Source organism: Ictidomys tridecemlineatus, chromosome 2, assembly GCF_052094955.1.
Source record: "Ictidomys tridecemlineatus isolate mIctTri1 chromosome 2, mIctTri1.hap1, whole genome shotgun sequence".
In the NCBI taxonomy this organism is placed as follows: Eukaryota; Metazoa; Chordata; class Mammalia; order Rodentia; family Sciuridae; genus Ictidomys; species Ictidomys tridecemlineatus.
In genome coordinates, this window is record NC_135478.1 from 205,728,419 (window position 1) to 205,754,396 (window position 25,978).

A 25,978-nucleotide genomic window follows, 5' to 3' on the forward strand; every position below is an offset into this window, starting at 1 on the left:
ATGATCTTAGTCTGATTTCTTGCTGCCACCAGAAGTTTACTGTAATAGGGTATAAAGTTTTCTTCATATAAATTATGCAAACTTTCATAGCTATTATAATCGTGATATTTTTGCTTATATTTTCTAAGCAGTTGCTGTTTAGATATAGGAAATCTATTTATATTTGTAAATTTATTTTATGACCATTTTCCTGGATTTATTTCTAAATTGTTGTAATATTTCTATTTTAATTCCGCTGTGTTTTCTTTACATATGTCACATAAGAGAATAATGAACATTTGAAAGAAGGGGCAGAAGGGAAAATAAATACTATGGTAAAAAAGTAAAGGTCACAAACTCTAAAATAATGTAGTTCATTTTTCTTTCTGTTATATGTTCCACTTTCCCTAATATAGTGTTTGGCAGACAAGATTTGCTAATATACCTAATTAAGAAAAAAGACAGACATATATATGCTTCACAAACCAGTAATGTTTTACAAAATGAATTATAGGGACTATAATATCAAGTTTTTATAAATTAAATTGCTTACAAAAGAATAAAATGACTTATTTTATGTTAAAACATAAAGATTAGAAAAAGTTTTTAACAAACGCCTCTCCTACAACTCTGCCTGATTTTTTTAATTAAGGGGATAATTCAGAAACAGAAGGGAAGTAGCAATGGCACATAATTTATTAAGTTAAAAGGTTTCCTGGTAGTGACAGTCCAAAGGCAATAAGTGGAGCCAAACTGAGTGACTTTTGACAACTGATAAGTACCTTCTGTTCCAGGGTTAGCTGATACTTATGTCTCACTCTCTTACACTTGTTGAACCAGCTGTTCTCATCCATGATGAAAGGAGGGCCCACCTTCTCTGGAGTGCTGCTTCCTGAGCTGCCACTGCTGCCCAGAGTCCTGAGTTCTTCCTCATCACTGCTGATACTGTCAGAACTGGGAAGAGCAGAGGTTAAATTAAAAAAAAGAAAGAAAGTAAAAAATATGTTCTATTTGATTAACATCTCTATATTTTTAAGCTACTAATAAGCAAATCCAAAATATTTAGCAGTAAATATATAATAATAATAATAATAATAATAATAATAATAAATACTTTATAGTTTCCTTAAAAATTGGCAAACTAGCATGGCCTGTTGACTCCCTTTCACAAAACCAAATGTAGAGATACTATAATTCAAGTGAGACCTAAAGAGTAAGGAATTAACATTAAAACCCTTGAGAATGCTCAGAAGAGAAAGAAAGAATTTCCAGAGAAGAGAACCACAAACTGTAGATGTGCTAGTAGGAGCTTTCTAGCTATGTTCTTTTCCTTGGCTCAGGTGGATCATTGACTGTCTAATCTCCACTACAAGACAAAAAACAAGCACTACCAGCTAGTGGCAATGGGGTATACACAGTGTAGTGTTCAAGGTCAGCTCCCTTTTGGCAAGGAGAAGGTAAGTTCAGAAAATAACAGTGATTCTCAACTATTTTCTATTGGGAAGAGAGAGAGCCAGAGGTAGAGCAGACAGAATATACATCATAATCCAAATTTAAAATTCTGTAGGACATCAGTATGACAGAGGACTAGAAAATAAGGAGAAAAAATGAGAAAGCAAGTGAAGAGAAATATGTGTTTATGACTACCCAATTTAGGGTTTGAAATAATAACAATGATGCCTACACTTTGTGAAATTTTAAGCAGATGAAAAGAAGACTGAAAGTCTGCACAGCAATAACATACATAAAGAAAGAAATAGAGCTGAGCATTGTGGCACCTGTAATCCCAGCGACTGGTAAGGCTGAAGCAGGAGGTTCACAAGTTTGAAGTCAGCCTCAGCAATTTAGCAAGACCCTGTCTCAAAATTTAAAAAATAATAAAAATGAACTGGGTATGTAACTCTGTGGTAAAGTGCCCCTGATTCAATTTCTGGTAGAAAGAAAAAAAGAAAGATAGCTCAAGCAGTGCAAATTCCTCATTTATTTGGATGAATGGTATAGATATTAACCTTAGGTGTTTAAAAAAAATTTTAAATGTTTTAAAATTTAAATCTTCATGTTAAAATTAATGGCAGAACAGTAAAAGAGAAATAGAGAATAAACTAATAGAGGAATAAAATAGGGGGAGGGGAAAATCAATCCAAATAAAGGCAAGAAAGATGAGAGGAAGATTGGAAAAAGAAATACAGAAAACTGAGAAGAGAGAGTAGGGTAAATATAAAGCAAAATATGCAATAGAAGATATAAGGACAGATATATCAGTAAATATCCTGAGCACCTCACTTAAAAGGCAAAGCCTAGGGGTTGGGCTTGTGGCTCAGTGGTAGAGTGCTTCCCTAGCATGCATAAGGTCCTAGGTTCGATCCTCAGCACCACATAAAAATAAATAAGTAAAATAAAGGTATTGTGCCGAACTACAACTAAAAAATGTATTTTTTAAAAAGGCAAAGCCTATTGGAGTAGATTTTAAAAATCCCAAATAGTTTCATTTTTGTTTGTTTGTTTGTTTGCTTGTTTTGTGGTGCTGGGGATCGAACCTCTTGTGCATATAAGGCAAGCACTCTACCAACTGAGCTATATCCCCAGCCCCCAAATTGTATTGTTTTTAAAAAACAATTAAAAACTTAAAAGACCCAGAAAGGTTAAAAGCACTGTATTTCATAAACTCCTGGTGTTTATTTTTCCACATATTAACATAGCTTAAATCAGAGTACAGCTTGAATCTGATGATATTTAACTATTACTGTCAAGCCATTTGTTTATGTATTAATGTCTGAATTGAGATGCATTTATTTTTATTTTTTTATATAAATTTTATTTTATTTTTTTATTGGTTATTCAAAACATTACAAAGCTCTTGACATATCATATTTCATACATAAGCTTCAAGTTGAGATGCATTTATATTGGAAGGCATGTTAGTCTATATGAAAAAAAGATGTAAGTCTGTAAAAAAGATGAGAATATATAATACTAACTGAAAGAAAATTGATGGAACTCTTTAATATCAAACAAAATAGACTTTAAGAAATAAAAACATCATTACACATGTATAGTTATATTGATAAAAAGGTCATTATATAAAGAAAATTTAAGAATTATAAACTTGTGTGTATCTAATAAGTTTACTCAAAAAACAGAAAGCAAAAATTAAAACTACCACAAGAAAAACTGACCAACTGAATATCAGAGTGATAGAATTTAGTATATCATCTTTTAATTTAAAAGATTAAGCATATATGAGAAAGGACATAGAATATTAGGTCATAACTATTAACAAGCATATCTGAATATAAGACCTCACCACCAGAAAACTGATTGATGAATTCTGGACTCAACAAATTTCAAGTAACTATGATTATGCAGACTACATTCATTAACAACAGCAACAAAAAGCCCTGGAAATCATACTTCAAACAAATCTTGGTAAAAACACACACATACATATATATATGAAGATGTTGTACATACATATGTCTATATAAGCATATATACATATATATTTTTGAAATATATATGAAATAGTATTTTTAAACTGACCTAAAATAAAAACAATTTATCAAGCTTATGAAATATAGCTAAAGTAGGACTTCAAAGAAAATTTACAGTCTATGTACTTAAAAGGAAATTTTTAATTATTGAAAAAGAAAAGATCTTTACAAATTCAGAAAGAATATAGATAAGAATGGAAATTAATGAACTAGAAGGTGATGATACAACAGAGGTAAAAAATATTCTTTAAAAAACATGAATAAAACTGACAAACCTTTAACAAAAATGATTTTTTTTTAAAAAGAGAAAACAAAAATAAAAATTATGAGCCTTAAAAGTAACAAAACTACTAGTTAGTGAAGGAGAGATTTAAGATATTAAAAAAATTTCTTTAAGAGTGAGTAACAAAACTACTAATTAGTGCAGGAGATTTAAGATATTAAAAAGAGATTTCTTTGAACATCATGGTATAAAATTTTGAAAATGTTAATAAAATAATTTACCAAAATTGAATCAGTAAGTAATAGAAAATTGGAATGATCATATGACTACAAATGAAATCAAATCAGTAATTTAAAAAGAACACTTTCCTCAAAGAAAACATGTGTAAATGGTTTTACTGACTGAGCTTCATCGAATATTCAAAAGATGTTGTGTAATTCCAATCAAATTCCTACAGATAACAAAGAAAAAATACTCCTTCAATCTTTCATAGTATCATCAAAATACATTTTTCCCCACATATTTACTTTTTTATTGAACTTGTTAATGTTATAGAGTTCTTGCACTGCCAAACTATGCCAAGTGATTCAAGAGAAATGGTACGATGGACAGTCTTATCCACCCATCATACAGTATATATTAAAACTTGCTACATAGGTATTTTGACAATTTCACAATCTTTAAAAAATTAAGAGTTGGAATTTAAATGTGCTGTAGGCCTTTAGATTTCCAATACAGTATGCCACTAAATAAAACCTCCTCATATTCATCTTAGTTTCCTTTCTCAATAACATAACTCCCAACAAAATTTTGTGGGATTAAATGTATACTTTTCCAGGATAATACATGGTTAACTGTTAAGATTTCTGGTTTCCAAATGAAGTCCTCAGCTTAACCAAGATTCTCTTATTTCTTATTTAATCATCTAACCTCCTGCTGGCTGACTCAGCTTTTCACCCAAATACTCAGTAGCAGGCATCCAACCTCTATCTCAAAGAATGCTGATATCATTGCCCAGAAGTGGCTGGCAAATCCTGTCAGGAGATCATGTAGCCCTCCTAGGAGTTTAGTTTCTATACTGACTCATCAAGACTGAACTTCTATAGGAAAATGCTCCCTCACCAGGACAGTTTTACTTACCCATTTGCTTCACTCTGGCAGTTGCAGGTTGCATTTTGCAAAGGTATTTACTATAGAGAAACCCAGACCCTGCATCAAGAGGTTACATACTACTAAGAAATATTTCTACTGAACCCAAGATACAAAACTAGGAAACTGCCAGACTACCTCATTAGGTGGGAAGAAACTTTTCAGTAATCCTAGGTGCTTCCTTTAGTCCTTTTAAGGACTAAGTATTAGTACTAGGGACCATAAATAAAATCAGAGACATATTTGTAATAAAAGAAGAGGGGAAAGAGGAATAGCCACAGGTAAATGTGGGGTTAAAAAGTCTTGTTTTTAAAATGGGGATGTAACAACATGCTATTTGCTGCTGTGATACTATGATATATATATATATATATTTTGGCTTTTGTTCTGGCTCATAACTTCCACAGCTCTTGTTGTTTCCAAAATGATGAGAACAATAAAGTTAAAGTACCTGGCTTTTTGTCCTTGGCTCTTGAAGCAGCTCTGGAATAGCTTCAGAGTCATAAAGGTGAAAGACAGTCTTTTGCTATAATGTCAAGGTACTTTAGGCCTCAGAAACAAATCTCTTTCTCTTTGATCTTTTTCTGCCCTTCTTTCACCTGTGGTAGAAACTAGAATTTCTCTTCCTCAAGGTGGGTCACAGAAACTAAAACTATGCCCTAACTCTGTCCCATGCCTTTGTCTTAGAGCTTGCCATAAAGCATCTCTCTGATTTGCCTTGTCAGAAAATGTCCCCATTTCAGAAAAGGTCTTGCTTCATGTTTCATCCCTGGGAGGAAGGAATGCTGCAAAGAGAGGCCAGGGAGACTGTGAAGATAGGCCTCAGTGGGTTCTCCACTCTGTCAGCATCAGATCATACTCTTTATTCAATTCCATGTCTACATAGTTGACCATACTTCAAAAATGACTAAGCAATGATGTCTCCACAAAACTCCCCAAGGACAGGGTTTGGAGAGCTTCTGGAGGGCAGAGCACATGAAGGCTTACAAGAAGGTAAACGAGAACTTGCCCGAGTGCTCTGGAAGGGTGGTACACTCCACCTCTACGGGGACAGGACAGGTCTCCCAGACCTTGCCTTATGTATGTCTTCATCTGGCTACTTATCCATATCATTTAGAATATCCATTATAATAAGCCAGTAAATTTAAGAAAGTGTTTCCCCGAGTTCTATTAAGCACTCCAGCAAATTTACGGGGCATGAACACAGGATCATGTCTTTCTACTATGTCTTCAGAGTGTAACACGTGGAAAATATAGGAAAGAGGGGTATTTAATGGAAGGGAACAATTGCTGGTATGAGCTCTCTAGAGAGCAATTTTACAGTGTATTTCAAAAGCTTTAATAATAATATTCATTCTCTCTCTCTCTCTCTCTCTCTCTCTCTCTCTCTCTCTCTCTCTCTCTCTCTCTCTCTCTCTCTTCCAGAAATCCCCCGTCTATCATTTTAATTTAAAGAAATAATCATTTCCTGGGGGTGCACACTGCAATCCCTGCTACTTGGGAGGCTGAGGCAGGATCATTACAAGTTCAAGGCCAGCATGGGATACTTAGTGAGACCTTGTCTCAAAATAAATGAAAAAGGGTTGGGGATGCAGCTCAGTAACACACTGCTTTCCTAGCATATGTAAGGTTCTGAGAAGGAAGGAGGGGAATGGAGGGGAAGGGAAGAAGGGGAAATAGAGGGAAGGAGGGAAGAAAGAGAGGGAGGGAAGAAAAAAAGGAAGAGAGGGAAAGAGGGCGGAAAGGAGGAAAAAGAATCATAGATCTATATAAGAAGGTATATTTGTAAGGATATTAACTATAATACTGCATGTAAAAACAAATAACTGAATATACCCTAAAAGTCCCAAAATAACTGGGCAAACATCCTATATAGACAATGAAATTCTGTTCATTTTAAGAAACAATGTTGTAGAAAGACAGCTAATGACAAGTAAAACTGTTTACTGTTTAAAGGAAAAAAAATCAGTACACGTATATTATATTTAAATTTTTTATTAAGAAAAAAGTGTATGCATAGAAGAGGCTGGAAAACTATCTCACAAAACATTAACAATGCTTCTAGAAGCTATTTCTTTCTTTCTTTCTTTTTTTTTTTTTTTTTTTTTGGTCCTAGGGATTGAATCCAGGCTTTATCCACTGATCCACATCCCCGGCCTTTTTAAAAATATTTTTTATTTAGAGACAGGGTCTTGCTGAATTGCTTATGGCCTCACTAAGTTGCTGAGGCTGGCTTTGAACTTATGATTCTCCTGCCTCAGTCTCCTGAGTCACTGGTATTACAGGCATGCACCATCATGCCCAGCTAGAAGCTATTTCTTGAAGGTAGATAACGGGTGACTTGTTTTCTTTTACCTTTCTGTATTTTCTAATTTTTCCTCAATGAATACATATAACTTCCTAGATAAATTAATTTGGGGTGGAAAGTGAGAATCTGATGATTTTTTTTTAGATTAGGAACCTAATTGGGTTTGTTTGTTTTTCTTTCTCTCTTTTTCTTCTATTTTTGATTCTAATTATACATAACAGATTTCATTTTGATAATTGTATAAGCATAAAATATATATTATTCTAGTTAGTTTTTTTTTTTCAAAAAAATATGTCTAGGGCAGGGATTTAATTCAGTAGTAGAGTACTTGCATATGTAAGGCCCTGGGTTCAATCCCAGCATAGCAAAAAAACAAAACAAAACAAAACCACCCATATGATATGTTTTAAGTTCTATGTGTTCCTGTTTTATTATTTTTAAATCAGGAAAGTAATGCCTACCTCACTGACTTTAAGGAGTAAATTAATTAACAGAAGTAAAGCTCTTAAAAATGTCTTATATATAATAAACATCCAGTAATAATTACTATTATTATTTTGAACTACTAGACATCTTCACAAAATATACATAATCTAACATATCCCAAAATACTGTAACTGTATGTCTGTTTAAAACATCTTCTTACTTCTACATTTAATGTACTAGAAGTATCCTGTTTACCACCACTTGCTCGATGAAGATAATTGTCATAATGCACTATTTCTCTTTCTCCCTCCCCATCCAAAATATTGTCAAACACCAGCTCTGAAATATTAAGTGTTATCTCTCACTAGGTGGTGGTTATCTTGGCTTTTTTTGGAAGTATCAAAAATTCACTTATTTTTAATATGTGTCCCTGGCTTCTAGGAAAATGCCTTTCATACATTCTTGAATGTATGTATGTATGCACCCATGTTACATATATACATGTTTTACGCACACATATACACACAGAGTAGCTTACAATTTTGCCTTGATTATAACATTTTAGAAGTATATAAAGAATACCATGCTAGCTAGGAGATCAATTTTTCTAGTAGAACTTGGAAATGTGTATATATTTCATCTGATTAATTTCAAAGCTATTGTATTTGTGGGAAATCTAGAATGCCTACACAATAATCATAGGAGGATAAATTGGCACAACTTTTTTTATAAGCATATTTTTTAAGAGTCAAAGTTTTCATTGAATTTTCTTAAAATAAATTTTCTGTTGAAAATTTACAACAGAAACAAAAGGCAAATTGATTTGTAAATGCTATTCATTATTCTCTATAAAGGAGGTAAAATAGAAAAGTATCTAGTGAATTACAAATTTGAAACTTCACTGGACTACTGCAGGGCAATTTCAGTTATTACTATTACATGGTGATTAAAGCAATATCAATAAATGCTTTTATATGTAAAAACTACGAGAATTGCAATTATATAAAAATGTATATTTACATAAATACTAAAAATACAACTGAATTTTATACTCTAGTATTTTCTGATATTGAAACAAATGTTTTATACAAAGTAGTTTAAAAAAGATGACTACTGCACAAAACATACAATTATAAACTAAGATGTCAACAACATTTCAAAATGGTAAGTACCTTTGTGTAAACTTCAAATATGGTGTATAGTCTATTACAGCAGGGAAGTTGCCATCTAATCCTTGTCCTTTCAGGCAGAAGCTAAGATGATAAACAATAAATATTTCATATTAATACATAAATATTAAATCAAAGTTAAGTATTACAAATAAGAGACATTTCTTTTATCAAAATTATTATAAATACCTAAAAAATACTCTACCTTCAATACAATGACAAAGCATTGTACAAGTTAATATCTGTTATATAATTTATCAAGTAGCAACAGTAAAGTTCTTAAACTCTGTATTTGACAATATCTTTGTCAAATGGCTTTCAACATGTCACTAGAGAATTTTCAAATGAGGATTTGCTTTTCACATTCAGATATAAACTCTCTGGTGACAATGTATATTCCTTAAAAAGATCTGATTAGATAGAAAACAAAGAGTTTCTGAAACTATCCAAATGGTGAAAAAGCTTAGATCTTAGACCTACAAAGGATGCTGAAAGTCCTCCATTCAATTCTTTTGAAATCATAAACAAGAAAAAGATTAGGTGACTTACTGAAAGTTATACTGAGGAGTCTCATAGAGGAAATAAAGGAAATTCTGATCTTTCAGTTACCCAATTGAGTAATTTTTACTTTTATATGATGCACATATAAAAATATAACACAAAAGGTGTTTGGTTTTATTATTACTATTATTAGAAGAAAAAAGTGCATCTTCGAGAAAGATAAATAGGAATGTGTAGATGTAAGTTGATCTGCAAAGGGAAAAAAAATCATCTATAAACTCCCATCTTCAAAATATTTATGCCAGGCCAACACCTGTCATATAAAAAGTTAACATTCTTAAAAGGCCCAAAAAGATGATCTTCCTGCTCCACCATCATATTCATTCTAAGAAAGTTAACTAATGAACTGAATACTTGTTTATTACAAGTGCAAATAGAGAAAAATTGGACTTCTTTTATGTCAAATATTTGGAAAAGAGTGATTTACTAGAAAAAGAAAATGGCAGAATTATTTTTTTAATTCAAGACTTAAAAGACATTTCAGTCTCTAATTGACAAACACTTTAATGTGTCTAGTATAAGTTGAATACTTGAGAATTAGAATATAGTGCTTTTTAAAGTTTTCTACAATCTAGACTTTATCTAATTCAGACACTGTCTCCCCCATAACTAAGTGAAAAACCTCCAATGTATAACTACCTTCGAGTATGCTTAATGTCTGCAAAGCAAATCTTAACATCTGCTGGATGATTTGTTTGCAAATTTACCTAGTATTCCTTTGAGAAATTCCAAGCATGATTTGTAACCTCATTATAAAAACAGTGGGAATGAATTTAGTGATACAGTATTTATGAAAGTGCTGAGAGTGCTTGAAAGAATGTGCCATGTTAATCCTGAACATGTGTAAATGGGATGCACACGGCTTTGATCAAATATAAAAGTGTATGAAGGTAAAAACCAAGTCATTTCAGTCTTATTTTGTTAATACTCTTGAATTTTCAAATGATATGTATATTTCAATAAAAATATAATGCTTCCTTCATTTGTGTCTTTGAGTTTTCTTGAAGACAAACTTTGATTTAAAATATACATAAAATATGGGCTTGATTAAAAAATATAAAAAAGATGTTTCCAAGCATCTAGAAAGCACAATGACCATTTTTAGTATTTGGTCTTAATCTGAAACAATTTTATTTTGTTGATAATAAAAGAAAAAATTAACAATATTATTTGATATTCTAAATATATAACACAAGAAATGTAAGATACCCAAGATATCCTGCCAGAATCTTTCTTCCTTTGAGACTACATTTAATGTATTTATTTTCATTTTAAAAGAGTAGCTGAAAAATACTAAGATTTGAGCTCTCCCCTCAGTGCTAGTAGGGGACTGCTTAAGGGGTATAGTCTATAAACTTTTATTTGTCCAAGTTAGAAGGCAAGTCTGTCAGCTCTTAAAATTTGAGAATGTCTCTTTCCTAAGAGCAAACTCATTTGGAAAACTAATGGATTTGAAAGGGAACAACATGAACCAAGTATCAACTTTGTGTTTTACTTAGAAAATTGAAAGAAAAAATTGTAAGTAGAAACTGTCATGAGGTAATTTAAAAACTGAATTTAGTTAGTTAAATATTAAGTACCTGAAATCAATAGCATTGAGTCCAAGCAGCATGCCAGCAAGCATATTTGCTTCTTCACCCAAGACAATTGCTCCATCTTCATAAAATCTCCTAAAAAATGAAGTGAGTCAATATATAAATATTAAAAGTTGGTTAAAGTCTGACCTAGAGAAATCAGAGTCCAAAATAAAGAGCACAGTTTTTAAAATTCACATATATAAATACAAACAATTTATACTTATGTATATGTATGTGTTTATATATGTGTATGTATACACACACACACACACTCACACACACATGCATACTTCCATACTTGAAGCTACAGACAAAAAACAAAACCAAAACCAAAAATCACCTGTCACCATAATAAAAAGCATTCTCCCCAAGTGTTTAAACTGTTAAAAACAGTTCACAAAGTGAGGCTGGGGATGAAGCTTAGAGGCAGAGCACTTCCTAGCATATATAAGACTGTGGGTTCTATCTTCTGCAACACACACACACACACACACACACAAATCCGTAAAATGACTCTTTCAGTGGGTCTAGAGTTCCCAGAACTTTTCCCTAATAGTGAAGCAATATTAATGTAAAGTGAAATGTTGGTAAATCCAGGGTCATTTATACTGTATTGACACTATTTCTGTTATTAAAACAAAACTAATTTTGTTTTTCTGTAATCCTAAGGGTTACTGACTAAATGAAGAACTTGGAAGGTGTGCTCATTATGAATTTATGTTAATCTTAATACTGTGATACTAACAGAACAGATGGGCTACCAAGGTGGCTACATGTAAAAAAGAAACTACCCAACATTCCTTAATAAAAATATAAATATGTATCTGTCATTACTAATTCCTATAAAGCCTTCTGTTTTTATTAACAGTTGTTTTAATTATTTGAAAAATACTATAATAGGACCCAAGTTGTTTTTCCACAAAAGAATGTAAGATCACCAAATTTTCTTCTTTTGAAGAAAAGTACACTATATAAAAATTAGTTTATGTTCAGTAACCCGGGATTGTTACACTGTTTTATGTATTTATATTGAATATAGACAGTGAATATACCAGTCTTTTAACTAAAATAAAAACATTTTAGTAAATGAAATGTTTTGCTTTTTTCACTATTCATGGGTTCTTAAAGGCTGCAAAAAGATTCTAATATGCTCATAATTCCACCATTAATTTTTGAATAGTTGTTCACAGTTTGCTAATTACTGTTATAAATATATCATTTGATATCTGAAAAAAAATCCCACAAAGTAAATGACAAGCAATCATTATTAGCTTTCAATATACCACCAAGGGAAGTATGAGGTTAAAACAATTTGCACAAGCTCATATTAATGAACTGCTTGAGGAAACAATCCAATTCTTTCAGACTATTACTTGTAAAGTCAAAATACTTAAAGAAAATTTAACCTATGTTATGGTTCATATGGAATTTTACATGAATTAAAAGTATGAAAAGGAAAATAAGAGACAACTATTTACTCTCTGACACATGGAAGGCTGCAAGCAAATATGTCAGAGAACAGTCTTGGAATAAATGCTTTCTGTTTCCTTGGACATATTGGGAGTTACTTTTACTGATTTACACAAAAAAATAAAACTTCTAGTATAACAAAGATCAGTAAAATAAATGGAAAAGTTTCTAGACATTCAGTTGAAAGGTTCTACAAAAAGATAAACGATATTTAAACAAATACATGTATCTTAGATTTTTTTTTGTCCTCACCCCAATGGCTAATTTACCTGTTGGCAGAATATAGTACAGATCCCTGGAAGGACTATGCTTCCAAAAGTTCTAGGACACCCTTTCTACGGGATGTATTCTTTAGAAAACAATTCTTATTTTTTTTAACTGGGAATTACCCACCACTCGTGCCTTTCTTATATAAGAAAAGACCTATATTTTTTATTCCTCATCTAAACCCACCATAGTTTAACATTACATTCTAAGAGTCAGTAAAAACTATTCTTGTTTGTTTCCTAATGTCAACATTTCATTAAGAATCACTGAAGAATACTAAAAACAAAACAAACAAAAAACTGGTTTCATAGATTTTTTTTAAAGTCTAAAGCTCTGTTATATTTGTATATACATAATATTGTTTTAATGAGCCTTTATGGAGGGATCTTTAGTTTTCCTCATTAGGAAACTGTGTTAATTGTTTTTATTGGTTGTTCAAAACATTACAAAGCTCATGATATATCATCTTTCATACATTTGACTCAATTAGGTTATGAACTCCCATTTTTACCCCAAATACAAATTGCAGAATCACATTGGTTACACACTCACATTTTTACATAATGGCATATTAGTGACTGTTGTATTCTGCTACCTTTCCTATCCCCTACTCTCCCCCCTCCCCTCCCCTCCCTTCTTCCCTCTCTACCTCCTCTACAGTTGTTCAATTCTCTCCCTTGTTTCCCTCCCCCTTTCCCCTCACAACCTCTTATATGTAATTTTGTGTAACATTGAGGGTCTCCTACCATTTCCATATGCTTTCGCTTCTCTCTCCCTTTCTCTCCCCCCACTCGTCTTTGTTTAATGTTAATCTTTTCCTCATGCTCTTCCTCCCTGTTCTGTTCTTAGCTGCTCTCTTTATATCAAAGAAGACATTTGGCATTTGTTTTTTAAGGATTAGCTAGCTTTGCTTAGCATAATCTGCTCTAATGCCATCCATTTCCCTACAAATTCTATGATTTGTCATTTTTTAGTGCTGCATAATACTCCATTGTGTATAGATGCCACATTTTTTTTTATCCATTCATCTATTGAAGGGCATTTAGGTTGGTTCCACAGTCTAGCTATTGTGAATTGTGCCACTATGATCATTGATGTGGCAGTATCCCTATAGTACGCTCTTTTAAGATCCTCAGAGAAGGGCGATAGCCGAGTCAAATGGTGGATCCATTCCCAGCTTTCCCAGGAATCTCCATACTGCTTTCCAAATTGGCCTCACCAATTTGCAGTCCCACCAGCAATGTACAAGTGTACCCTTTTCCCCACATCCTCGCCAACACTTATTGTTGTTTGACTTCATAATGGCTGCCAATCTTACTGGATTGAGATGGTATCTTAGGGTGGTTTTGATTTGCATTTCTCTGACTGCTAGAGATGGTGAGCATTTTTTCATGTACTTGTTGATTGATTGTATGTCCTCCTCTGTGAAGTGTCTTTTCAGGTCTTTGGCCCATTTGTTGATTGGGTTATTTGTTATCTTATTGTTTAATTTTTTGAGTTCTTTGTATATTCTGAATATTAGGGCTCTATCTGAAGTGTGAGGGGTAAAAATTTGTTCCCAGGATATAGGCTCTCTATTTACCTCTCTTATTGTTTCTCTTGCTGAGAAAAAACTTTTTAGTTTAAGTAAGTCCCATTTGTTTATTCTAGTTATTAACTCTTGTGCTATGGGCGTCCTATTAAGGAATTTGGAGCCTGACCCCACAGTATGTAGATCATAGCCAACTTTTTCTTCTATCAGACGCAGTGTCTCTGATGTGATATCTAGCTCCTTGATCCATTTTGAGTTAACTTTTGTGCATGGCAAGAGAAAGGGATTCAGTTTCATTTTGTTGCATATGGATTTCCAATTTTCCCAGCACCATTTGTTAAAGATGCTCTCCTTCCTCCGTTGCATGTTTTTAGCCCCTTTATCAAATATAAGAAAGTTGTAATTTTGTGGATTGGTTTCTGTGTCCTCTATTCTGTACCATTGGTCCACCTGCCTGTTTTGGTACCAGTACCACACTGTTTTTGTTACTATTGCTTTGTAGTACAGTTTGAACTCTCGTATTGCTATACCTCCAGATTCACACTTCCTGCTTAGAATTGCTTTTGCTATTCTGGGTCTTTTGTTTTTCCATATGAATTTCATGATTGCTTTCTCTATTTCTACAAGAAACACCATTGGGATTTTGATTGGCATCGCATTACACCTGTAGAGAACTTTGGGTAATATCGCCATTTTGATGATGTTAGTTCTGCCTATCCATGAACAGGGTACATTTTTCCATCTTCTGAGATCTTCTTCTCTCTCTCTCTTTAGGGTTCTGTAGTTTTCATTGTATAAATCTTTCACCTCTTTTGTTAGGTTGATTCCCAAGTATCTTATTTTCTTTGAGGATACTGTGAATGGAGTGGTTTTCCTCATTTCCATTTCAGAAGTTTTGTTGCTGATATACAGGAATGCCTTTGATTTATGCGTGTTGATTTTATATCCTGCCACTTTGCTGAATTCATTTGTTAACTCTAGCAGTTTCTTTGTAGACCCTTTTGGGTCTGTTAAATATATGTCATCAGCAAATAGCGATGATTTAAGTTCTTCTTTTCCTATTTTTATGCCTTTAATTTCTTTTGTCTGTTAATTGCTCTGGCTAGTATTTCAAGAACTAAATTGAATAGAAGTGGTGATAGAGGGCATCCCTGTCTTGTTCCAGATTTTAAAGGAAATGCCTTCAGTTTTTCTCCATTTAGGATGATGCTAGCCTGAGGTTTTGCAAATATAGCTTTTACAATGTTGAGGTAAGTTCCTGTTATCCCTAGTTTTTCTAGTGTTTTGAACATAAAGGGATGCTGTACTTTGTCAAATGCTTTTTCTGCATCTATCAAGATGATCATATGGTTCTTGTCTTTAAGTCTATTGATGTGGTGGATTACATTTATTGATTTCCGTATATTGAACCAGCCTTGCATCCCAGGGATGAATCCTACTTGATCATGATGCACAATTTTTTTTATATACTTTTGTATTCGATTCACCAGGATTTTATTGAGAATTTTTGCATCCAGGTTCATTAGAGATATTGGTCTGTAGTTTTCTTTCTTTGAAGTGTCTTTGTCTGGTTTCGGGATCAGGGTGATGTTGGCCTCATAGAATGAATTTGGAAGAGCTCCTTCTTTTTCTATTTCTTGAAATAGTTTGAAAAGTATTGGTATTAATTCTTCTTTGAAGGTTTTGTAGAACTCCGCTGTATACCCATACGGGCCAGGGCTTTTTTTGGTTGGTAGTCTTTTGATGGCTTCTTCTATTTCTTCCTTTGTTATTGGTCTGTTTAAATTGTGTGTTTCTTCCTGACTCAATCAGGGCAGATTGTATGACTTAAGAAATTTATCGATATCTTCACTATCTTCTATTTTATTGGAATATAGGGTTTCAAAATACTTTCTAATTATCTTCTGTATTTCTGTAGTGTCTGTTGTGATATTGCCTTTTTCATCCCGTATGTTAGTAATTTGAGTTCTCTCTCTTCTTCTCTTCATTAGCATGGCTAAGGGACTGTCGATATTATTTATTTTTTCAAAGAACCAACTTTTGGTTTTATCAATTTTTTCAATGGTTTTTTTTAAATTTCAATTTCGTTGATTTCTGCTCTAATTTTAATTATTTCTTGTCTTCTACTACATTTGCTGTTGATTTGCTCTTCCTTTTCTAGGTTTTTGAGGGGTAGTGTGAGTTCATTTATTTGTTGTTTTTTTCTTTTTTGAGGAAAGAACTCCAAGAAATGAATTTCCCTCTTAAAACCACTTTCATTGTGTCCCACAGATTCTGGTATGTTGTGTCTGTATTGTCATTTATCTCTAAGAATTTTTTTTACCTCCTCCTTTATGTCTTCTGTAACCCATTGATTATTCAGTAACATATTGTTCATTTTCAATGTGATGTAGAATTTTTCCTTCCTTCTTTTATCATTGATTTCCAGTTTCATTCCATTATGATCAGATATGGTGCATGGTATTATCTCCATGCCTTTATATTTACTAAGAGTTGCCCTATGGCATAATATATGGTCTATCTTTGAGTAGGATCCATGTGCTGCTGAGAAGAACGTGTATCCACTTGATGAGGGTTGATATATTCTATATATGTCGGTTAAGTCTAGGTTTTTGATTGTGTTATTGAGTTCTATAGTTTCTTTATTCAGTTTTTGTCTAGAGGATCTGTCTAATGGCAAGAGCGGTGTGTTGAAGTCACCCATAATTATTGTGTTGTAGTCTATTTGACTCTTGAACTTGAGGAGAGTTTGTTTTATGAACGTTGTAGCTCCATTATTTGGTGCACACAAATTGATAATTGTTATGTCTTGTTGGTGGATGGTTCCTTTTAACAGTATATAGTGTCCTTCTTTATCCCTTTTGATTAACTTAGGTTTGAAGTTGATTTTATTCGATATGAGTATGGCCACTCCTGCTTGCTTCTGAAGGCCATGTGAGTGGTATGATTTTTCCCAACCTTTTACCTTCAGCCTGTGTATGTCTTTTCCTATCATATGAGTCTCCTGAAGGCAGCATATTGTTGGATTTGTTTTTTTTGATCCAGGTTACTAGCCTATGACTCTTGATTGGTGAGTTTAGGCCATTAACATTTAAGGTTACAATTGAAATATGATTTGTACTTCCAGTCATGTTTATTTATTTATTTATTTTAGTTTGGCTAGTTTTTACTTTTTGGTTGTTTTCCTCCCCCTTTACTGAGATACCTCCTGCTGTTAGTTTTGGGCACTATTTTTCAATTCCTCTTCTTGTAGTATTTTGCTCAAAATGCTTTGCAGTGCTGGTTTTCTGGCTGCAAATTCTTTTAGCTTTTGTTTATCATGAAAGATTTTAATATCATTATCAAATCTGAAGCTTAATTTTTCTGGATACAGTATTCTTGGTTGGAATCCATTATTTTTCAGCATTTGAAATACGTTGTTCCAGGATCTTCTTGCTTTCAAAGTCTGTGATGAAAAATCAGTCATTAACCTAATTGTTTTACCCCTGAATGTAATCTGCCTCCTTTCTCTCATAGCTTTTAATATTCTCTCCTTGTTCTGTATGTTGGCTATCTTCATAATTATATGTCTTGGAGTTGGTCTATTACAGTTTTGAATGTTTGGGGTCCTGTAGGCTTCCAGGATTTGGCAATCCATTCCATCTTTCATCTCTGGGAAGTTTTCTAGAATTATTTCATTTAGTATGTTGTCCATTCCTTTGGTTTGAATCTCTACGCCTTCTTCTATCCCGATGACTCTCAAATTTGTTTTTTTTTTATGACATCCCATATTTCTTGAATAGATTGCTCGTGGGATTTAAGCATCTTTTCTGTGTTGACTATATTCTTTTCAAGTTGATTAACTTTGTCTTCATTATCTGATGTTCTGACTTCTACTTGATCTAGTCTATTTGTAATATTCTCATTTGAGTTTTTAATTTGGTTTATAGTTTCCTGAATTTCTAGAATTACTGTTTGATTTTTTTTAAGATCTCTATCTCCTGGTAAAGCTTGTTCTTTGCCATTTGAATTTGTTTAATTCATTTTCAAAATATACTTTTATTGCTTGGACTTGCTGTCTCATATCTTCTCTAATATTCCTTTCCATCTGAGTTAGGTATGCCTTGAGTTCTTTCCCTATCCATGTTTCTGATGCTTCTAGGTCCTCCTGTAGAATTAAGTTGTCCTGCATTGTTTGTACTCCTTTTTTCCCTCGTTTTTTCATGATGTTCAAGTTACTTTCCAGCTTTATTTGATTGCTGTGTTTCTGCTCTCTTCTATAGATTTGTTTTGGTTTTGTATATCTCTGTTGTCTCTCCTTTGTGTTGGTAGACTATGCCTGCTAAAGTGGATTCCGCTGGGAAGGAATTCCAACGGCCAAGCTCTAGTGACGTCACCTCTCTGCTATGGCAGGCCCCAGGCTCCTTGCCGGGGTGTCTGAATGGGGGGGTGGGACTGGACTGTCTCTGGCTAGTTTCAGCTCCCAGTCGCCGGTGGGCGGGCGGTCTCCAGCCGTCCAGTCGCGCAGGCAGCCAGCGGGAGATTGGTCACCAGCGGCAGGGCGGACTCCAGCTGCCCAGTCCCCATGGGCAGCAGGCCGGCTGTTGCCAGCGGGTGTGCGTTCTCCAGCTGCCCAGTCACGCGGGCAGTGGGCGGACTGTCGCCAGCGGGCGTATGGTCTCCAGCCGCCCAGTCTCGAGGGCCTGGCCTCTAGTCCCCTGGTTTCTCCTGCTAGACCAGATTTCCCCTGAGTGATGCCTCTCGGCAGTTCAAACTGTACACTGAGCCTGCTGTTTGTTGAGTGTGGAGGGTGGCTATTGGGAACCCCGGCACTCGATTGTTTTGATTTTTTCCGCTTGCCCGTCCCCCAGCGCTGGCTAGACAGCGCTGATGGGAGGGGGAGTTGAAGGTCGGGTGTCTCTAGTTTTCCCCATGTCTTTATGCAGGCTCACTCTGATTATCCCTCCCCTGGAAAGCCTAGGAGAGATTTTATGCGAATTCCCCCCTGTATGGGAGATGAGCTGAGTAACACACACCTGTTTTATTGTTGCATCTGTCGGAGAGTGGTGGTGGTTACTTCAGCTCTCCAAGATGGTGGCCGCTGGTTTCCTTGGTGGAGTTTCCGTTGTGGGGGATAGAACTGTACCACTTCCTTCCCTGTCTGAAATCCCAAACTCAGCCCGGGGATCAGTGAGGGCTCAGCAGGCAGGATTCCACAGAATCCGCAGCACCGTTTCCCCCTGCTTCCTGGTCGCTTCTCAGCAGCGCCCCGCCGTCTGTAGCTGTGGGGCGGGCCACGCAGATCAGTCAGCCCAGATCTCCAGTGTCACAGTTGGCTAGTGTTTGAGACTCAATTACCGGACCTCGGTGCTGGAAATCCTTCTTCTAGGTTTCGGTGCACCCCCCTTTTGCTGTAAGTTCCTAACAAGATAGTTTTTTGTCGTTCTAACTCGTTATTCACCTGAGCAGTGGCGCGGTACACAGGGTGTGATGCACTCTATTCGCGGCCATCTTGGTCTCCCCCGTCTTTCTGATGCCTGGTATCAGGGGACTGTCGCACAGAGAATATTCTTCTGGAAAACCTGAGTGAATGAATGGGTCTGTCCATGCACAGATTCTGCATCCCCTGGCCTTTTAGACTGTAAAATATTCCATAAGTTAGGCGGCCATCAGCCATTACAAAGATGAAAGAAGGTTGTGAATAGTGTTTTACTGGTGGACGGATTCCATTGTGTGGCCTGTTTCACCTGTGTTAATTTTTAAGTTGATGATTTTTTAACAATAAATGAAATGCTTCATGTATGTGAAATTAATAGTTCTACTCAAATGAAAATTAACTCAAGCATAACACTCCACAGGCCTGACTTAATAGAATAGCAAAAGAGGAGAGAGGAGGTGAAGAAATACGGAAGAGGAAGAGTCAATTAAAGAGGACTGTCTGCTATAGCTGAACTTTCTCATTTACTAATATGGGCTAAGACAAAATAATTTTTCAGAAAATATACTTCCAATGTGAAATAACATACTTAAAAAGTAATTCTGTATTTAAAAGAATACGGAATTGAACTAATGTGAAAAGATAACATTTCTATCATTTCATTGAAGGCTTAAGTCATTCATGTGTATTAAAGAGGCAGAAACTATTTAGAAACATTAATTTTTTACTCTCTTAATAAAACTAACAATAGGGCTGGGGATGTGGCTCAAGCGGTAGCGCACTCGACTGGCATGCATGCTGCCCGGGTTCAATCCTCAGCACCACATACAAACAAAGATGTTGTGTCTGCCGAAAACTAAAAAATAAATATTAAAATTCTCTCTCTCAAAAAAATAAAACTAACAATTTTTTATTGAAAATCACTTTTAAAGACTTCAAAAGATTTTAAAATTTCAACCTTCTCACTTTATCTCATAGAAAGACTGGAATGCTAATAAGGTTTGTTTATATAACTAAAGTTACGTGGTATATAAACCAAGAGTAAACCATGAAATGACTAATCCAATAAGGTATAAACTAAAAAAATCTTTTCTTTTTGTTAAAAATATTTTTTGTTCTAAAGAAAATATTTTTATGAGAAGCTAACCAAAACAGTATACTGAATTCCAGGAACATATTATAAATATTGAAAGTACCCAAGTAAAAAAATATGTAAAACTTTCATTTAAATACTTATATATTGTTAGATGATATTAAATATAATTCTGTATTTTAGAAGCTATTATTTCTTAAATTATAAGTAACTATTTGGTAGTGCAATCTGGAAGAAATATCTTCCATTTTTAATAGTTATAAAATTTCCAATTATTTTTTCCATTGATTATAAAAATATTAATAACTAGAAAAGTACTTAAAGTCCTTATGAAATAATATTTTTTTTCTTATCACATATAAATTAACTCTAATTGAAATATATTCCTACAATGCTGACTCATGCAATAACATTATTTTAAGGCCTCTTGGCCTTAGAAATTATATTAACAAATATCCTTTGGGATGGAATTCAAGGTGAACAGTCAATATAGATCATGTTAATACCACACAATATCATGCCTCACGTTTTCCTTTTTGAGAGTCAGAAGTTATTCTATACTGTTAAAATACAATATTAAATATGAGAGAACTTATATATATGTCACAGAAACTTCATTATTAACCTTCTTGTTCTCTTCTCCAATTTCATCTATATATAAGGAAATGTAAGAAAATTTCACTTATGACTTGCAAAACAGATGTTATATTGCATTCAAACTGAATGGGAATGAAAAACTACCCAAAATCTGAATATACAAAGGTCTTGCTAAGAATATGAGATACATTAATTATTTTATCAACAAATATATAATAAATTCCTACTATGTGACAAAATCTATGCTAGGTGTCATAGTTATAATGATGAACAAGCTAGACACAGTCTCTCTATGGAGCTTGTAGTCTAGTAAATAGGCCACAAACAAAAGAAAATTATAATTACACATGATGACAACTAGTATAAAGTAAATAAATTGTTTTTTAAGGGAGGGATAAAACAAGATTCTCATTTAAAGAGACATTAAGAAAGGTATTCTTCAAATAATCAACTTGAAATCTTGGCTCATATAAGTCTGTTCACATAGGGTTTTGCAAGCCACATAACACTGATAATAATAGTGAATATTTATTGGTGGTTAAGGAAAGCTATTACTGTTTTAAAGGAATTATCTGCTTTAACTTTGCCACTACGTAGTTTTTTTTTCAGAAAGATTAAGCAACTTGTCCAAGATTCCACAGTTAGAAAAAAGTGAAATCAGGATTTAATTCCAGAAAACATGATTGCAGAGCCTGCTGGCTAAGGTAATGGGGAATCACTTCAGTGATTTAAGTGAGAATTGACAAGATTACTTTTACCTTTAAGACTGGCTGGAAGCTGCATGCAATTGAAAGAAAGCAAACTGGAAGCTTAGTTGAGAAGCCAGCAGGTTCAAGTGTGGGCAAGAGATAAAGGAGTCTGGATTATTTTAACAGGTAAAGGTAAATAGATTAAAAAAAGATATTAGAGATAGATCAATAAGACTTTCTAATGGACTGATGATAGGAATTAATCAGTATGAATTTTAGACCCTGGCTTGTTCAACCATGTATGAAGGCAGTTAAGTCATTTAATAAGAAGGGGTGAATAGTATTGCAGGAGAAAAAAAAATCAAGATAATCTTAGTTATCTACCTAGAGATTTTAAATGTGGTATCATGATTTGGATAATATTTAAAGCCAGGGGGATGGATGAAATTCCAGAGAGAATAGAGAAAAAAATTTAATTAAGACAAGCGCACAGTGCAAGACTGAGGCCAGAGAATAATGATATTTATCATTTGTAAAGAGAAAAGGACTGGAAACGAGATTGAGAGAGCAATTACAGCAGTGTGAGGAGAAGCCAAGGGATGTTATATAATTTGAAGGCAAAAGGTTTTTTTCAAGATAGAGGAAACGGTCAACTGATACTAAGAGTAGCTAGAAGATGGCATGCAATATATACAAAGAAATGTGCATTAAATAGTGTAGCTTATTGTTATTGATAGTCTTAAAAAAAGATCATTGGTGGAATAGTGAGGGACAGAAGTCACACAAGATGTACTCTAAAGAAATGCTGATGGTGTTTATAAGCACTTTTGAGAAGTTTAGTGATAGAGCAGAATAGGAAGGGAGCAATAGTGGAGGGAATGTGGGTTCAGTGGAGAATATTTTATTTTTAAGGTAGGAGATACCAGTGTATGTTCCACATGGGTGAGAATGATCCAACAATAGCAAAGAGATTGTGGATGAAAAGAGGGAAAGGTGACAACTAAAGGAAGAGATGAATGAAGAGAGGATACAGAAGAAAGTGGTCTGCCATAGAAGAGACCTTCATCACAATGAACAGAAACAAAGAGAAACTGGTTAAGGTGTATGGTGGAGAGCAATAAGGGCACTTATTTATGATAGGCTTGGTTTTCTAACTCAAGTATAAAGCAAGGGAATTGGTTGAGAATGAGGGTATAGGGGAGCTATCTCAGGTTTACTAAGAAAGAATGTGGTATATAATATGGTCATTTTGGGGGAGTGGTAAAGCAGGACTACTAGAGAAACCAAGTAGGATTTCTGGGTACTCTTTAATGCACATTGATGTCTATGACACTGAATCTTAAGATCATTGTGAATTTTTATCATATAAAACATCACAAAATTATTAAAATAAATAAAAATTAATCTAAGCATACAAATCACAAAATTATTTTACTGTATCACATTTTCTTTGATTTAATGTTTTATCATTAACCTCTTAGTATAAATTTTACCCATTTAGTGAATGATGACTTTGTACAAGGAACTGGTCAAGTACATTATCTAATTAAATGAATTATCAAATCTAATCATTAGAACACCATGAAATGGGTATTAAAATTATTGTCATTTTACACAGACAAAACCTGAAGCTTGGAGAAGGCAAGTAATTTACTAGTTAACTCATGGAGATAGCAGAGAACTGAACTAGGGTTCAAATCCAGGTCTATCTGAATTAAAGGCAGATAATCTTAAATCCCTATATATACTCTTGTATCACAAAAAAACTTGCCATTGTTCAGTCCTATGTATAAATGATAATAGACCTCTCAGGAAAATATTTATGACTGGTTTAACTAATAACTTAAATGTCTGATATATATGCATCTAAGAAAGCATGAATAGTTTTATGAATTAATCTCTTTTGAATAATAAATGCATCCCAAACTTGTTCATTTTCTTGAGCTGATTTTAAAACAATTTAACAAAGCATAGAGGACCTTTATAATACCATGAAAATTTATCCATTTGTGGGACTAGTAAAAGGGATTGTTATAGTTTGGATATGAGGTATCTCCCCAAAGTTTTTGTTAATGCAGGAATATTCAGAAGTTAAATAATTAGATTATGAGAGCTGTAGCCTAATCCTAGTTTGAATGGACTGACTTGGTGGTAACCTAGGTAGGTAGGGCCTGGCTGGAGGAGGTGAATCACTGTTTGTTGCTTTGGAAGGGTATTCTTCCTATGGCCCTTCTCTCTCTCTCTCTCCCCCCCCCCCTCTCTCTCTCTCTCTCTCTCTCTCTCTCTCTCTCTCGGCTACCTGACCCTGCCATGAATTGAGCAGCTTTTCTCCATGAGGTCCTTCCCACATGATATGCTACCTCATCTCAGGCCCAGAGTAATAGATTCCTTATCTATGAACTGAGACCTCTGAAACTAAACCCCAAATAAACTTCCCCTCCTCTTAAGTTGTTCTTGTTGGAATTCTGGTCACAGTAACACAAAAGTTAACTGAAGCAGGGATATTGTCAAACTTTTGACAAGAATAATGAAAATAATAGTATCATTTTGAAATATGTGTCAAGCACTGAAAAACACTCATATCATTTAACATTGTGATTCTATTCCTGAGACCTACATCAAAGCAATGACTCTGTAGAGGAAAAAAAAAACCTTCATGCAGATTATTTCATACTCACTGAAGCATTATTAATCATAGTGAGGAACCATATAATCAAACAAGCAACTAGAGGATAAAGTATATTAAGGGACATTAAATGTCATATTGTATAGCTATTAAATATTTACAGAAGTGTTATAGTAAAAATGAACATATAATACAATGTGAAACAGAATTAAAAAGCAGAAGTATATAACAAAAGAAACAGCACAATGAAGTCATTATTTTAAGAATATTTTCAACAAAAGGCTGAAAGGAAATATGTCACCTTTAATAATAGCTAATTTTAAGTACAGTCTAAGAATGATTATTTCTCTCCTTACATTTTGGAAGGTCTGTGAATTTTCTCTATAAGGAGGATATTCTATATTTCATTTTTAAATGAAATTAACAGAATCCAATATAAACAGAAATCTTCATGTTAAATACAAATTAGATGAGACATTAAGTGGGAATTCATTACTTCATACGCCCAAAACTCTTCTTGCAAAACCTGTTCTTATAAAACTCTACAAAAATGACAGGAAATACTTGTCATTTTCCATTTGTCCTATTATCTGTCTATCACTGTGAATACTTACTCCCCAAGTAAAAGGAATTAGACTTAAAAGCTCCAGCCTCTAGGTTTTCTTTCATCCATCCAAAATCAAATAAGCATTACACATGATCTAGACAAATAATTTTGAGAATAATTCCATGTTCTCATTTCTACATGATATCTAAAAAATGTTAACTCATAGACTCATAGAGTAGAATGGGTTGAGAAAAAGAGAGGATTGGTGAGATGTCAGCCAATGGAAGTAAGTTTGAGAAATCTTTTATACAACATGGTGGATATAGTTATTAAATATTCTTAAAAATTTCTAGGAGATGCTTTAGGCAAATTCACCACAAAAAAGTATGTGAGCCTTTTCACATGTGTGTGTATATATACATATACATATATACATATGTATATACATATATTTTAAAAAGCATATGCTGTATACAAAAAGTACATACAATATTATCTGTCCACTTAAATAAGCAAATACAATGTTAAACACTAAAACACAAGAATATATCATTTCATGAAGATTCTTTCAAAATTAAAAAAACTACTAAAGTCTGTTTGTGGTCAGATTTTAAACCAGCCCTGATCCTCATCTGTACTTCCTCAAGAAAACTGTTATATAAAGACCACCACTAAGGGAAACTATAGAAAACATATACTATATGTATACTATAGAAAACAAATACTGTTTTCCATTATTTGGTTACTGGTTTTACTTTAAAAGATAGCCTGAATAGAAACATCATTTATTGTAGGGGAATGATTTCCTTAGGAAACAAAGTGAAGACTGGTCCATAGGAAAGGACTGATGACACAGTTA

General features: G+C 33.8%; 1 protein-coding gene across 6 annotated transcripts in view; it reads right to left on the reverse strand.

Moving 5' to 3' along the window:
• Rundc3b (RUN domain containing 3B) overlaps window positions 1–25,978 on the reverse strand; it is a 147,053-nt gene that overhangs the window by 55,463 nt on the left and 65,612 nt on the right. For 5 of the 6 annotated variants that reach the window (XM_078040488.1, XM_078040490.1, XM_078040491.1 and 2 more), the window contains 3 exons: window positions 10,887–10,976; window positions 8,749–8,829; window positions 762–933 (listed from right to left, as the gene is read on the reverse strand). In XM_078040488.1, the coding sequence (XP_077896614.1) occupies window positions 762–933; window positions 8,749–8,829; window positions 10,887–10,976 (343 nt within the window). The remainder of the gene's footprint in view (window positions 1–761; window positions 934–8,748; window positions 8,830–10,886; window positions 10,977–25,978) is intronic. The other variant, XM_078040489.1, reaches the window with a different exon arrangement.